At 39.7% G+C, this 16233-nt stretch overlaps 1 protein-coding gene across 2 annotated transcripts; it reads right to left on the bottom strand.

Moving 5' to 3' along the window:
* Window positions 1-616: 616 nt before the first annotated feature.
* Window positions 617-13483, bottom strand: LOC112559249 (atrial natriuretic peptide receptor 1-like). Of its 2 annotated transcripts, none has more exons than XM_025230343.1 (8): window positions 12855-13483; window positions 7763-7903; window positions 6916-7039; window positions 6287-6355; window positions 4627-4789; window positions 4061-4171; window positions 3565-3751; window positions 617-3150 (listed from the first exon to the last, which is right to left on the bottom strand). In XM_025230343.1, exons 1-7 carry the CDS (start codon window positions 12902-12904, stop codon window positions 3573-3575), a joined length of 837 nt encoding a protein of 278 aa, XP_025086128.1. In that variant the 5' UTR covers window positions 12905-13483; the 3' UTR covers window positions 617-3150; window positions 3565-3572. The 2 variants fall into 2 exon arrangements, with proteins under 2 accessions (XP_025086128.1, XP_025086129.1); XM_025230344.1 differs by lacking the exon at window positions 12855-13483 and adding an exon at window positions 12273-12834 and having other exon boundaries at window positions 7763-7987.
* Between the last annotated feature and the right edge of the window lie 2750 nt (window positions 13484-16233).

Below are 16233 nucleotides of genomic sequence, written 5' to 3'. Positions count from 1 at the left end.
AGCGTTTTAAAAAGGAAAATCTTTCACTCGATTTAATTCAGTCCTCATTGCTTTAAATTGAAACAAAGGGGAAACACTGTGTCTGCAGCTCTTTGTTCAGGTCTGTCCTCTGGTGTCTGTCCAAACCTGTGTCAGTTAAGGCCTGTCTTGTGTGTCTGTCTAGACCTGCCGCACATTACCTATGACCTTCAGCTACTGTGGTATCATGATGGTGAAGCTGAAAATATTTCTTGATCTGGAAAAGTACACATTTCTCTGGCTGAATGAAGTAATGTCTCCAGCTAGTTTTCTTTGATGTACGCATTCTCAGGTATAAAATAAACATTGATTGGATGTATAATAGACGCTAGACTGACAAAGATGCTATATTTTGGGATGGAAATTAGGATTATGTTTACCAGTAAATATCTCCTATAAGGTTAAAAGATGTTCTTTAACAATAGAAGAGGTTCAGCAAATTAAAGTGCTTACTTATCTCAAAAGTAAGTGAATGCTAAATGTCAAGTACCTCCTTTGTAAAGGTGATTTAACTCCAATTCAGGCTCCATAAGTTTCAAATGTGCTTTTGGCGTTCATACATGCATGCTACACACATGCATATTTCAAACTGAAATCATTCAATCCTATGAAGTGTTCTGTTCGTTTATTATTAAGGAATTGTAAGATAAAATTCCAAAGAAGCCTATCCTAAAAGCAAGCACTTAAGCATCATTCAGCTAATGAGTCGTCTAGTCAGCCAAGGGAAAGACAATCAGACACCTTGACACACCATCAGCCGAAAGGAACTACACAATCACACATTGACACACACATCAGCCATAAGGAACAAGACAATCAGACACACATTGACATACTCATATCGACAAGAGAAATGGCTTTCTGTACGAGATAAGCGGAGACCTTAAAAGAACAGCTTTATTAATCATCTGAACAAACCTGTCAGTTTCTAAGGAACAGCCATTCGCCCGCTCAAACCCCAAACCAGTTCCTCAGCAGAGAAGCTTTATTGACCATCTGAGCAACTCTCCGTCATTTTCCAGTGAACCGCTCTCAGCGGCACAGAGAGAAGGGATACTGTTTAGATAAACAACAAGAACAATGGTTTCAGCTGGGGGAGGGGGAGAGATGATGTTTTCCGCTGAGCCAGCAAAGCAGCCAGCCTGTAAACACGCCACAGGCAGAGAAAGTTTCAGCTGGGAAAGTTGAAGGAAAAAATAAAATACTAATAATCATAGATGGAGAAGGAGAAACGTTCACGTGTATGCAGGAAGCCACGATCAATGTCTCCAAGCACAGAGAAAGCGCGAGCTGTCATTCTTCCAACGCGGCTGCAAGTCTGTAAGGCGAATGCTGTGGATGTGAATGTAAAGGCTAATGATGCACGTGCTATAACTGGACCATAAAAAATAATAAAAACTTTTCATAAAAGTCGAAATGAAAATCTGAACATTTCCCCCAGAAATGTTATGCAAGTGTCAGTTTGACTCCGATTGTGAGGGTTCGATCCCTTGAAATACAGTCGAACGCTGATAAGACGAAGTCGAGAGAGCCTTGGGTTGTTTGGTCTGCAGTGTCTGATGATCGGAGACTACTCCAGCACACCTAAGGGTAGCGGCACCCGTATGGTGAGCATGTGCGAGTACCAGTTCGCCAGCGGAGCCTGAAAACGACGTTTAATGAGGTGCAATGTCGACTGGGTAAAGCTTATAGGATATGGCAATCAGGGTGAATGTCAAAGATGAGATACCTCTCGTTTTTAGTTAATTTGTTCTATTTCACTAAGCGAGTTCGTGAACCATGACCTGCGTTCAGAATATGAGTGATTACAAACGCTGGCTTTAATCTTTATTAGTGTAGTTCAAAGTGTCGTTTTCACAGAAGGCCTGGACTATTTGTTTTTCCCTTTAGACGAGTTCGTCTTATCTGGGTTCGACTCTCTATAGTCATCAAGGTTCGCCTTCACTACATCAGTGAGTTTTCGAGGTACCGCAATCATAACATAGTGAAGTAACTTTAAATCATACACTACTACTACTACAAAAAATAAAGAAATCTGTCACCATAACAAGTGCCAGCTGCGACAACCGAACTCAAGTGAACTTCAAAATAATGAGATCAAAAAATCTTTTCTTCTCTTTGCAATTAAAAAGTTGAAGCCGGCATGAGACGCACAAAGCATTCTCTGGTTATCTAGTAATTTCAATGTCTGTTCTTACCGGCACTATATATATATAAGACGTAAAATATTGCACCTCATAATTGCACTCTCTTGTGGATAAACAAGCTCTTGCTTTTTTCATCTCAATAAGCGTCTGCAACGCCTGTGAAAACAGTCCTTCACCCCTTTCCATGTGAACCAGTGAGCGGATTGTAAATAACCCACCAACCCTTGATCACTCAGTTGGAATAAAAGCCCACTGACTCTTGATCACTCAGATGAAAAGAAAAATAAACTGAGTCTTGTTCACTCCGTTTGGAAATCACACGATCACACGTGAATGTCAGTGCACAGTAACATTCCTTCAGGCGCTCCGAGCTCTAACAGTAGTTCCACACCCCACCGGTGTCTCCCTGTTCACAACTACAAACATATCTGTATGCGCACAGCTGTTCACGAACAGCTCCTTCGATGTGGTGTCTGGCCTTGCCTCCTTCTTACCCTGAATACTCCATGCAGCTGCGATATTTATTGCACATGCGTCGACAGTTGAGAGCAAATCTGGAGCGTTGGATACGCGCGTGCGCGCGAACACACACATACACATCACAAAACACACACGCACACACACATGTGTCACAAAATACACGTGTCGCCATTCCACACAACACCTCTTGTCCTTTGGGTGTCTGTCAACATGCTTCTCCTCGGAGAACTCCCCGTGGGCTCAAACGCTGGCGACCGAAGCTCCTGTTGAGGTGAGGTGCTGTACCTAACTCGACTGACATCCCCCTGTAGATATTCTGTGTTTCTGTTGGGTGAACTGGTGAAGGACAGGCCTGGTGCACTGCTAGAACAGCTGCTCAAAGCCACCTCCCTCACGTCAACATTTGATGCGTTTTGTACCCTCGTACTATCACTCACTCCTGCTGCAAAGTTTGTTGTTTTCTCTACTTTCCCTTCCAAGAAGTAGTCTTCATACTCCCTTTACCCTGAAATAAAAACGCAGTTTATTGATTACAACATTAACCTTTAGCATTTGAGAAACAAGCAGGATGCTACGAAAAAAAAATCTTATGGATGGTCAAAGTGCAATTCTTACAAAAATATTTCAACTTTATTGATTTATTAGTTAACTGGCCTTTTGATGGATTTGTTTAAAGTTACTAAATCTACTCAGCCTTCATTTTAGTCCATTTCACAATTTATATGGTCATGTGACCGAGACCTACCTTCGTCTCTCTCTCTCTCACACACAATCACACACACACATGAACTCCTTTTTTAAAAATCTTTTTCCTTATGTCAAAAAATATTTAAAAGCGCTTGCTGTTTGGTTATTTCTGTGCAGCTGCTGAGACAAATGTATGCTAATTGAGCGAAGGTTTAAGTGTCCAGATGCCTGCCTGCTCTCCTAGCATGCCTGCGTGCAAGTGCGTGAGCGCGTGCGCCGTAGGGGAGCCGATGCACGGCAAGGTCCTGCGCGTGTAACATGCCCCACCTTAATTTCCAGGTCGCCCCTTTCCTTGATGATGTATGCACTTTTGTCCTCTATAGCAGCGTACGTGAACGGGCTCATGTGTATCTTCTGGGCTGAAAAAGTAACAGACATTCGTATTGATGCGCAATCATTTGCAGGTTTCAAAAAGACTTAAACATTAAAAATGAAAATGCTGTTTAGGCAACATGGACTTATTCCAGAAAGGAGACATAGATAAAATACACCAGAGAACGCCCAACGCAGGTATTGACTCTTAACAATAACTTGCTCATTAAAGCACAGACTCTCAATAATTCATTTGGCAACCTTTTCTCTTCCTTTGTCTCTCTTCTTATCTGTCTGTCTGTCTGTCGTTGTCGTTGTCTTGGAAAAGTCTGTGTGCACACTGAAAGACTACTCACGCAGACCGTGCGACTCCATCCTGGAGGCGAGGTTGACGGTGTCGCCGAAGAGACAGTAGCGCGGCATGACTGTACCCACCACACCCGCCACCACCGGACCTGTGTTGAGACCTGGCCAGTACACAACCACATGACCAGTCAGGAAATATTCAGAAAAGCTAGGAATAGTGCAATTTCTTTGGAATTTTGCATCTGTCTGCGTTTGTCGCAAGAAAAATCATATATACACATACTTTGCAGCGTTCATCTATCCACCCTTATATTCTTTCACACACATGCGCAGAAAAAAAAATTACAAAGACACGGAGTAAGGAAGCCAGAGAAACCTGGAGGCAGACAGAGAGAGAAAATGAAGGAGAACATGAAAGTGTGAAGGAGAAAGAGCTTCCTGAGGAACAAGTGAAAGGGTAAGTGAGGGAGTGATGAAAAACGATGGGCGAGTAACAGGGAGATTAAAAAAAAAACCAAACAACAACAACCAAACAACAAGAACTTTAAGTTAAAGTTCAGCAGATGCGAAAATACTGACGGGCCGGTGGGAGACAGTGCCAGAGAGAACCACTGACCAATTCTGATCTTTAGCTGGCGATCTGGTATGTGTGGAATGGTGAAGTCAATGATGGTCTGAAGCAGTTCAAGGGCCAGGTCCGCCATGATGTACACGTGACGCGAACCGTTAGGGATGGGGACTCCGGAGACCACCATGTAAGCGTCACCGATTGTCTCCACCTATTAAGAATATGCACACAGAAGGAAAGTTGCCGCATCAAAATCCCCATAGTTTAATCCACATACACTGTAAATAACTTCTGTCAAAACATTTTAATATTATTTTAAGATTTAATTCAATATTTCGGTTACTAACGATATGAACATGACGGCAGTCACTTGCTTCTGTTCCAAAAATCAAGCAATATTTTTTTATGTAGTCTGAAACTATCTTTTTCTCTTTTTCCTGTGTTTATTCGTAATTTCCTTTCTTCTTGTCCTTCCTGTGACCTGCATAAATGTCCGTATCTCCTTTCCATTCATAAGCGAACGCGTGTAAGGGTTATGGGTCATTTGCAGAATATACAGAAATATTTATGAACAGAAAAGGAAATACAAATGTTTTTATGCAGCTCGTCTCCAAGACAGGCGAGAATGGTCTGATATTCCCCTCCCATCCACACCCATACCCTCCCTCCAAATGGCTCAGAGAATGAATGCTAGGGTTGCCTGCACCAGTGCAGAACATCTGTCTCTGTAACACGCCGCCCTTCTGTCAACAAATGGAGGCAAAAATAAACAGACTTAATCTTTATTCATACTGATTTTAGCTTCATCGATCGCCACCAGACGGCGGGTAGCCTCTGACAGATCTGACAATTAGCGAGCAGACGACAAACTTCCCGCTGAAGACGTCGCCGCCATGTTGGCGAGTGAGGTAGTGGGAGATAAACGGTCTGTTTAACGAAATCCTGACAGCTTCTGCGCAGTGCATGGGGGAGGACAAATGGCAAACTTAAGCTGATGTGCTGAGGCAACGATGTGATGTCACGTGACCTATGCCGTTTTATTGTTTGTTGTTTCTGCTATACTTATATCCTGCTCACAGGACTAGTTATTATCATTTCACACAAAATCCAGTGGGATGCTAACAAAATGTGAACTGTCCAGTCCTCTAGCACCAGATAAATGTAAAATATATATATATACTGCGCTGTGACAAGCTTTTATGGAATGTATTTCATATATTACACTGTAGTTACAGGAAGACCTAAGAGGAGAAAGTGAAGTAAAAGCATGCAAGACTTTGTCTTCTTTCATTTAAGATTGTCGTCTATTCTCATTCCCCCAACTCTGTTGTCATATTGTGATCTTTCGAACGTGTTCTGATTTCTTCTACTTTATATAGCATATAAACTTTATGAGAAACTGTTTCCTCGGGGATTTTTTTCAGTTTCAATCTGGAACATTATCTGTTTGTGTATGTGTGACTGCTTATTCGCATCGTGCTTGTGTATATAATTATATATATACGTGTTTGTGTGGGTGAGCGCGTGTGTGTGTATAATCATATATGTGTGTGTGTGTGTTCATGTGTGTACATATGCATCTACCTTTTTACATCTTTTGTCTCCCTCGCTCTCTCTGAATCTTAAGTGTTTTCTCGGTTTTCCATATAACACCATAGAAAAATAAACACAAGCCGATGTAGAAACAAAAGAGATATAATATGTTTACCTTGTACACCTCAAATGCCTGAATGACCTCGTCAAAAACCGTGTAGAGTTTGTTTAGAAACTCAACGATCTGAAACCAAAAAATCTTCAGAGATTATCCTGTAAAATCAAAGTGGAATAAACGGTTTTGTTAATCTCTTTATATTGGTGTGTATATTTTTCATATCAAATGCAAGTCCTGCAATGAGTTTGCTGTGCTAATGAAGAGAATGGCTGCTTTGTCAGTCCCTGCTCACATGTAATTCTCAAAGCTCTGCAATGAGGCTTTATCTATCTGCCAGCACGGAATTATGAAAACAATGGCAAGAAATAGCCAAGAGAATTTTGACAGTAACTGGTCAAATCGTGTGCCTAAAAAATTAATCGTTTTTGTCACCTTCTTTCGAAGGACACAACTGGTCAATAAAAACTTTAACAAAGAGAAATCAAGAATGAATGGGAACCTGAAAAAAAAAGGTCTCGAAAGGAGATGGAGTCACATGCAACACACAAACTATTGCAACAGCTAACGACATGGACATTAAATAGAAGACTACATCAGGGTAGACGCAGACAAGGTAACCAACAGAGGTCGTGCTAGGACATTAAGGTCAGCTTAGGGTCAGAGTAGCAGTTCGGTGCTTTCCTGACCTCCATGGGTGTGCTCTGGCTGGCAATCTGCGTGAAGCCCACGATGTCGGAGAAATAGATGGTCACAGAGGAAAAAGCTTCAGCTTGCACGTGCTGACCTTGTTTTAGTTCGTCAGCAACATTCCTGTGTAAAAAGGAAACATTTTTTCCTATTCAATTCTTTTTAATGTGGCTATAAAAATATATTAGAGGAAAAAGTAAGTGAAAAAAAAGTCGGCCTTGCATTTTGAATTTCTCAACTGCTTGAAAATTTTGGGCAATAGAACACTCCTTTAGCTACAATCTCGTCTAAAATACGGTTATATGTCGCCATGCTTTGTTGTCGAGTGACGTCATCGAAACTATCGAGCACGAGCCTTCACTTTCAGTTTCCTCAGTCCGGTCGTCGAAACGCTGGCATCACGTGTAATTGGCGTGGAAGGGGGATCGTGCCAGAACGATTTCGAACCGTACAACAGCGATGAAGAGTTGAACGAAGTAAAAAAAGACTGACAGAGTTATCTATCTTATTAAATGGCGCCGAATACGTCATCATCTGGGAGTCAATTGTTTTCTTTGGCGAAAGACCACGAAACAGTCTTTGTACTCCGCAAGTACCATATTTTCCTTGGCTTTTTGACCCAAGTGGCAGATAAGCAGCTGTCATTGTCATTCTTCTGAACACCTTCGTTAGCTCAGTTTTACCCCGACAGGCCTATCGGCAAATTGTTCTGACCACGTAAAGCGCGTTTACAATCTTATATTTAAAAAAATCTCGTCTGATGTTTACTATCCTCTTGCCCTAAATCCGGGTAGGGAAGTGACCTAACTTGGGTACAGAATCAACAAAGCGAAACCAGGTGCTTACTGTGGCAACATTCGGTACAAGAGGGCGTCTGTCTTGCGTTTCTCCTCAGCCAGCTGCGCAGTTCTTTCTGCCACAATGTCTTCCAGCCGGGACGAGTACCGCTCCATCATCTTCAGCATGTTGTCCATGATGTTAGTGGTTCTACGTAGTTATGGAGCAAACACGAGCAGAAATATTCCAAACCAATGATATCATATTCCATACTCTTTCTTCATCAAGGCTACACAGGGTTCCCAGGGATCAGGGATGGTGCCAAAAAAGGACCTTAAAAGGACCTTTCATGCATTCGAAAGGACCTAAGTGACAGTCATCAATGCTTAAGTTTTTCTCTTGTGTGGTCGGAAAGATGTATTATTTATGAATCTGTGGTCTTCTCTATGTTCTCAAATACATGTATTTCTAGTAATAAATAATCAAAGAGTTAATTTTGATGCCTGTCTGCCATATTTAGATTAGATAACTTAAAAAGTGTCCTTAGCGCGCTGATAACATACACCGTTAATGTTCCAAGTTTTCTAGAAATCTAAGTAATAATAATTGCAAAACCTGAAAGCCATTCTTTGGTGTAATACAAAAGTCAGTTCACGTGTCTCTCTCTCGCACACACACTCTAATGGAAGAGAGAGATAGAAATAGAGCTATGCACAGTAGTACTAGAAGATCAAAGTTCAAGAAAGAGTAAGTTTCTAAAGAACTTTGAAAAAAAGAGCGTTTTTTGCGAATACGGAAGGGCAACTAGGTTGTACAGATGTGTAGACCAAACATTTTCTTGTGACTACAAGAATGCCAAGGATTGGAGATCAGATGAGGAATGAAAAGAGTGTGATCCTAATGCTAAACCAAAGATGGAATGAGTCGAAACTGTCAAGCATTACAGCCCATTTATTTTTAACCTTGATATTATTTAAGCATTCTTATTACACATACATGTAACACATGCAAACATATACATAAACAGCATGATATACTAATACACATAAGATTAAGATTACAAAATGACAAAGCAATCCATCTACTATAAGCAAAAAGTTTCATTGATGAAATTCAATTCTTTGTCACCCCTACAGCTTTACCAATACTAAACAATACAATTTCTTTTACACAACCTAATTTCCTCTAAATAGTTCTGGTTTTTTTAACATGTTCCATAGCATACATGTACAGAATTGTGCAGGCTTATTTAAACTGAAATAAACATTAATTCTGAATGTCACAAATTCAACACCTTTTTAATTTCTTTCTGTAATCTATCAATGTCTGACTGAATCTTTGTTATCTCCTTCTTCTTGTCTTTGGCTAAACAAACGCATGTTGTTAGATCTTTCAATAAGTTGAAAAACTTTTTTGCTCTTCAGCCTGGAAACTATGTCTGTCAGCCAGTTCCAGCAGGTGTCGTTCTTCGGCACTGGTGGTCTTTAGCCTTTTGTGAGTATTACCAGCTCATCTCCTAATCTCTTTCTGTGGACCTGCTTTCTTCTGTTTCCTTCTGCTGCTTCTGCTCAGAGAGGTAACGTTCATACCTGCCATAGGCACTAGAAGCGGATATCATCAGTGGTTTGGAGATCTCAACATTTTCCACCCTCCCACACTGTGAATATGATCAAAGAATTACTCTGCGTGCTTTTAGTGCAGTCTGACTAAGATTGTCAGCTACTGTTTCTTTGTTGAATGAAAATCCTCTTTCCACTGTAGCTTGACCATGAGAGAGTAGGAGTAACTGTCTACAACAGACCACAACACCTGAAACTCTGCTTTTCCAGCAAAGGGCATCATAAAACCAACTATCCAGTCTTTGTGTCATAGGGTCAAAAGCCTTACTACCACACTCACCTGCAGAACTGTCAAGAAAATTACGGAACTCTGACAATACCTTGTCACAAGTCACATCATCAAACCTTTTCACACCTTGGCAATACAACAAAACCTTTTTCATTTTTTGTATTGATTTGTCTTTTTCCCCCATGGTCTTTGGGTTTAAGAAAGTTATGTTTCTCACTAGGGTGTACTTCAGTGGAGATTTATCTTGCAATTTTAGAACAACTGCTTTCAAAAAAATCTCTGCATTCAGCTCTGAAGGCCATGAGAGTTCCATCGTTTACTGATGACTGTTTTCTTAGCTACAGCCAGTAGTCTATCAACCCTGAAGCCAAGTTCGATCATGCTCAGATTGACATGGTTAGAACTGTTGCATATATCAACCTGCACAAGTTGGAGGGCAGTTTCACATTTATTAAGTACATTTGACTTGATAAATTTGTGCATCAGATTTTTCATAATGTCATGTAAGTCTAAACAAAGGAAAGAAGAAGAGGCTGATCAGCTTGGTATTTTCTCAAAAAAAGGTTCAAGTATACTGGCAAATTAAACTAAAGAAAGCCAGACGACATGAAAGCAAAGGGGTAGATAAGACTCCAGCTTTTACAATATCAAAAGATTTGTTCTTTGGCAATGTTATTTTTTTCTCCATTGCAGCTTTGACAAATTTTTCCAAGTATGGAAGCATAACAATTGCTTTTTCAGCAACAGAATTGTTTTCAAGCCATCGGTGAGCACAAGAACTTGGCTGGAAAAGATGTGGAACCAGTTACTTTTATATAATCTTCTCTTCTGGCTGGCTGTCTCTGAACAAGATATAAGCAGATGTAAGAAATGACTCAAGCTCCATTGAGAAGCCTCGCACCCACGCCTAAATGCATTGTGCATAACATGGAGTCCACAGCTTGCCACATTTAACAAACCAACATTGTGATTGGTAATCATGTCGTTATTAATTTTCTCAAGAAGGTTTAGGTTTACAGAAGGTCCATCCATAGAAATTTGAAGTAAATTAGCTTGCTTGAAGTTTTGATTCGCTAATTACCTTACTGAACTTTTGTTGAAGGTCTATGGCCGCGGAATGACCCAAAAATTCCGAGGTCAGGTAATGAGTCCTTACAGCATTGTCACTCCAGTAACGAACATGGAAATCCAGCTGTTTAGTTTGAGTCTTATGGTTAGAAGATTCATCAAACAAAAGAACATACTCAGGCGACGAATTTACACAGTCCAGAAGCAATTTCGAAAAGTGAGGAGCAAGCCCAAATGAAGTTAGATAACTGGCTTTTGTTTGACCGCACTTAAATTCTGCAGCTACTTGGCTGTCTGGGAACATAAGTCGAAACAGTTCAGCAGACTTTTCAGCAGATCTGAAACTGTAGTGTGATTCCACAATCTTGAGAGTCACACAGGATCTCTGCCTTCAATCGTTCATTGCTCATCACGAAAACCTATTCAAAGAAAACATTTAAGTTACCATTATGTCTGTAAACATTATGTTCTGTCTGAATAAAAGACAGGTTTCAAAAAAGCAATAATTAATGACATGATAATATAAATAATACTAAACTAAGTTAAAGTAAAAGATGGCAGCATAGTTTGAAAATGAAAGTTATTTTCAGCTAACTGAATTTAGCTTTAATGTTAAAATTTTGATTTTAAAAATCCAAAAAATAATGTATTTGCTGGTAAAATAGGATAATAAGCATACATTATTAATTATACTTTCTTTTTAATCTTTCCTGATCAGATGCCAAAATTCAGATCAATTTTCTGCAGCAAAGCTGTAGTAAGATTCGTGATTGTATAAAACTCTATTTGTAGTTCGAATCATGAGAAAATGAAAATCTCAACTTTTTAATTTAAATAATTCTTTGCTATTTACTGATCTTTAAGCTATTGGCTTCACCGTAAATTAGACGATAGGCTTAATAAAGAGTGGAAAAAAACCGCAAAATGTTATGCACGCTTTAATTTAATGTGTTTTTCTAAGTACCCACATCGTTAACTAAATGAATCGCTAAAGATAAATAATTGTCAACTTACTGGACACACTTGCAGAGCTGGTCGGTGCCGTCTGATTTTGAGCGGGCTGTGGATGTTCTCGATGACGAAAGTAATCAGTTACACAAAGCGCGCATCTTTCAGAAATACTTTTATTTGCCTTTGGTGTCTTTCGGTAACCATGTGCTGTTTCAGAACACTTTCGCCCATTGATGAAAGATTCAGAGATATTTTGCAGGCAGCACATCGTGCCAAATGTTTATTGCTCGAGTCTTTTATTAAACAATCTTTATACTTGTCTTCCTTTAGCCACTTCTCCTGAAAAGAGCACTTCCCGGCATCTTTCAAATTGTTAAGCAGACAAAGAAATGTGGTCGACACGACGAGAGTGAACTCGCGAAAGGCCGAAACGGACGTTCCCGCCGCGAGCGAGACTGGGTAGTCATGTGATTAAAATAGCAATGCAGCGAAAAATCTTCGGTATTTTGCGCCAAAGTCTACTCCGGAAATAAATTTGTTGTAATATTTTATCGATAAAAGGACTTAAAAGGGTCACAGAGAAAATGTAAGGACCTGTGTGAGAATTTGAAAGGACCGCATGGCAAATAAAAGGACTTAAAAGGCCTTTTGGCGAAAATTCAATATAAAAGGACTTAAAAGGACCTTGCAAGGACCTGGGAACCCTGCTACAGGTATAGTAGGACAGAGGATCCGTTTCCCTCATTAACTTAACTCGACATAAAGGATTGAACTTTTGTCTTCATACAGTAACAATGTCGAGGTCTGAAGGTTTGCATCTTCTGTAAGGACGAGGATACTCGTTCAGATATGAAAAGTTATCTTAGTACAGCGCGGAAAAACATACAGAGGTTATTTTAAAGGCAGAACTTGCACACCAATGGGTCTTTGAAATAGTATTTTCTGCATTTTCTGACAGCGCATGTACTAATTTTGCTATTACTAAAGGTTTTATGGTGAGTATTAAAGTGGCAGCACCTCCACTTGTTATTTGCAGAGCTCAGCGATACACAAATTTAGTTTGTATTGTTTAGGATCCTATTAAACGAACGCAAATTGTTTAATATGGGACTATTTTTTGGAACTATTGTACGTGAACATTTGAATGAATCACATTCGGTAATTCGTTTTCCGTTAATATGACCCTTAATAGATGAATTGTCCGTGACCTTAAGCTTTGCATGAAACTCATATTCCCCAAAACCCCAAATATTCAATGAAAGATGTATCCACATAAGAGACATGGAGACCTTACTTGAACGGACTGAGTTTCCTCATCTGCCGGAGGACCCTCCATTTGAACATTTGAACATTTTATTTAATGGCTATAAGCCCAGGGGCATTTTTAGCCATAACCTCACAATCACAAAAAACACAATGACAACTCCATCGCAACAACAAACTCACTACAGGTGACGACAACATAGCAAACACATGCAAATAGACACATGGCACCACGTATAAATACATACAGATCATCCAAACAATGAAAACACCGTTTGAACAAATTTGCTCAAATCAACAAGCACACGCCTGGAACCAACACTCATCAGCTGCTGAAACCCAAATTCGCTCGGATGATATACAAAACACACCGGAAGTAGAGTTCTCCGCGAGGCAACCAAAAAATGGTGGGTACACACAAGCAAATAATGAAATTCATCGCCTACCTCATCTAGATTACACAATGGACATGTTCTTAAATATCTCGGTATACCGCTATATCTTAATTGCTGAATAGGGAGTTTATGACAGCTTAGTCTAAATTTTATTAAGTTTGATCTCAGAGCTGGTGGCAGGTCTATTAAATAGTTCTCGAAAATGAAATATTCTTTAAACATTCTGTAAGCGGTGCAAATCTCATTTGTATATATTTCTTGTTTCCATTTTAGAATAAATTGATCCCTTTAGACGTTGCATTACAATGTTTTTAAAATTACAGGGAGAAAAACTACAGCCAAATTTTCCAAAAGTGGATAAACCTAAGGAATCTAATAGTGAACGTACATAGCTAACCCAGGAAGGTTTACATAGTGGGCTATCAGCTAGAGAATTGCACAGATGAAAACAAGAGAACAGATAGTTTGGGTTCCAGAGTTATGTTCCATGTATAATCTATACCAAAAACACAGTAACCTACACTTTGCAAAAATTGACACAGGAAAAGTGCCCAGTTCACCCAACACCATACATGTTGGCGTGCTAGTTTTCACATTTAATAACATTTTCAAAAATCTCAGTTGCATCCTATCACACATATCAAGAGATTCAAAAGCCCAAATTTCACTTCCATACAACAAGATAGGTTTTATGCAACTGTCAAATAGGTTAATTTGAGTGTCTAAAGGCAAGTCTAGTTTTCTACATTTCTTAATCAATGAAAACATAGCTTTGTTTGCCAGTACACACTGTAATTTTATAGCTTTATTAAATTTGTTATTATAATTAAAAACTGTTCCTAGGTACTTATACTCCCATACCACTTCAATTGTTTTTTCATTGAAGGAAAGATGTGGAACTTTTCTAATCTTTCCACGTGAGAAAATCATAGTTTGTGTTTTTTCAGTATTTAGTTGAAAGCCATATTTTTTGCAGTAAACATTTAAAGCATCTAATGCTTTCTGCATATCGCTGGCAGTTTCAGCAAGTATAACAGTATCATCAGCATACAAAAGCAGGAATAAGTACAGATAATGACCAGCATTGCAAAAATCATGTTCATTAGCTAGGGTGTGAGGTAATACCAGACCATCAACATACTGAGAAAGAAATTCTTTTAAGTCATTTAAAAACAATGAGAAAAGTACAGGCGACAGGTTTTCTCCCTGCCGTACTCCAACATTACAGGTGAAGAAAGAGGATAGTCCATACTGTGTTTTAACACAGGACTTTGCCTTATGGTAAATATCTTTTATTATGTTTAACACTTTCCCGCCTATGCCATGGCTAATCAATTTTTCCCAGAGTATATGCCTTTGTACATTGTCAAAGGCCTTCCTGTAATCAATGAAAGTGCATAGCAGTCTTTTCTTGCACTTTAGATAAATATCAATCAGGCAATGCAACGCAAAAATATGGTCGACAGTGGAGTTATTTTTTCTGAAGCCTGCCTGTTCTTGTCCTAGTAGATTGTTGACTTCCAAAAAGGTGTATAACCTTGCGTTAATGATACTGGTAAATAGCTTTCCAATGCAGCTCAATATGGTTATTCCTCTATAATTATCAACATTTAAAGTGTCACCTTTACCTTATACAGTGGGCAGATTATTCCAATAGACCAAGCTTCTGGAACCTTACCAGACTGTAGAAACAAGGTTGAACAATGATGTTAATATGCTTACTAATTTTGGAGAAGAGGCTTTGAGAAATTCATTTAAAATCATATCAACCCCACAAGCCTTATTGTTTTTTAACCTACCAATACCTGATTGTACCTCGTCAATAGATATCTCTTTATCCAATGAGTCATTAATAATTAAATCACCATTTATATCTAAGGGGCATGTATCAGGTAGGATATCCTCATCAGGAATGTTTCCTAGTTTTTCAAAATGGCACACAAATTCCTCATGGGATGGTATATTGTCCACTATATTTCTATTTGTACCAGCCGAGTTAAGAAGCTTCCAAAATGACTTAGGGTTTTTGCATCGCATAGTTCGTAGCTTCTTGTGTAATATGACCCTTAATAGATGAATTGTCCGTGACCTTAAGCTTTGCATGAAACTCATATTCCCCAAAACCCCAAATATTCAATGAAAGATGTATCCACATAAGAGACATGGAGACCTTACTTGAACGGACTGAGTTTCCTCATCTGCCGGAGGACCCTCCGGATGAGAGGTCTGGTGCTGGGGTCCTCCTGCCAACACTCCTGGATGAGACGCACAAAGCTGAGGAGGACTGACTGGTACTCGCTAACGATCTCGCCAATGGCTGGACGGAATACCTTTCCACCTTCTGGTGCCGCCACCCGGCTAATGATGTCTGCGAAAAGAAAGGTTGAAGGCAAGCTTAAGGTAGTGTAAATACACGGTAAGATTCTGAACTAGCCAGTTAATGCTGTCAAGAGGTGATAACAATTTGAAGAAGGTGTGGTTTGGCGCTGAGCCGCAGGTTCAATTCTCGGTAAGATCCAGAAGAAGACGTGGTACGTAGTCTAGATGCAGTTTACAATGTGCAGACACTACAAGAAGTTAAGGAGTGTGTTTACAGTTTACAGTATAGGCACGACTGTGAAGTTGTCTTTAACAGATAGTTTATAGTGTGCAGACGAGGTATGACTGTTAAGATGTTGTTTACAGCTGGACATAATAAGAATGTAGCATGGGAAGGAGGGTGACGAGATGCAGACCCCACAGTGGTTACTATTTACCTTGGTCTCATATGTAACAGACCTCCACAACCTTCACACCTGTGCGAATGTGTGTGCGCCGCGCACAGGAATCTTATCCATTACCCCATGCGAGACCCAGTGATCATTAAACCTCTCAATCACAAATGATAAAGATTGCAGAACAAACATGTTCGAGGGGCAATTAAAGGAAACGCCGGGCAAACAATTCCTGCTCATGGACTCCCAATATACCGAAGGAGCTGGCCCTTTGTTTTTGCTGATTTAACTGGGATCACAA

This window comes from Pomacea canaliculata, linkage group LG3 (genome assembly GCF_003073045.1).
Source record: "Pomacea canaliculata isolate SZHN2017 linkage group LG3, ASM307304v1, whole genome shotgun sequence".
NCBI lineage: Eukaryota > Metazoa > Mollusca > Gastropoda > Architaenioglossa > Ampullariidae > Pomacea > Pomacea canaliculata.
The sequence above is the reverse complement of the archived record's forward strand: the minus strand, read 5'-3'. Positions and strand labels throughout refer to the sequence as shown.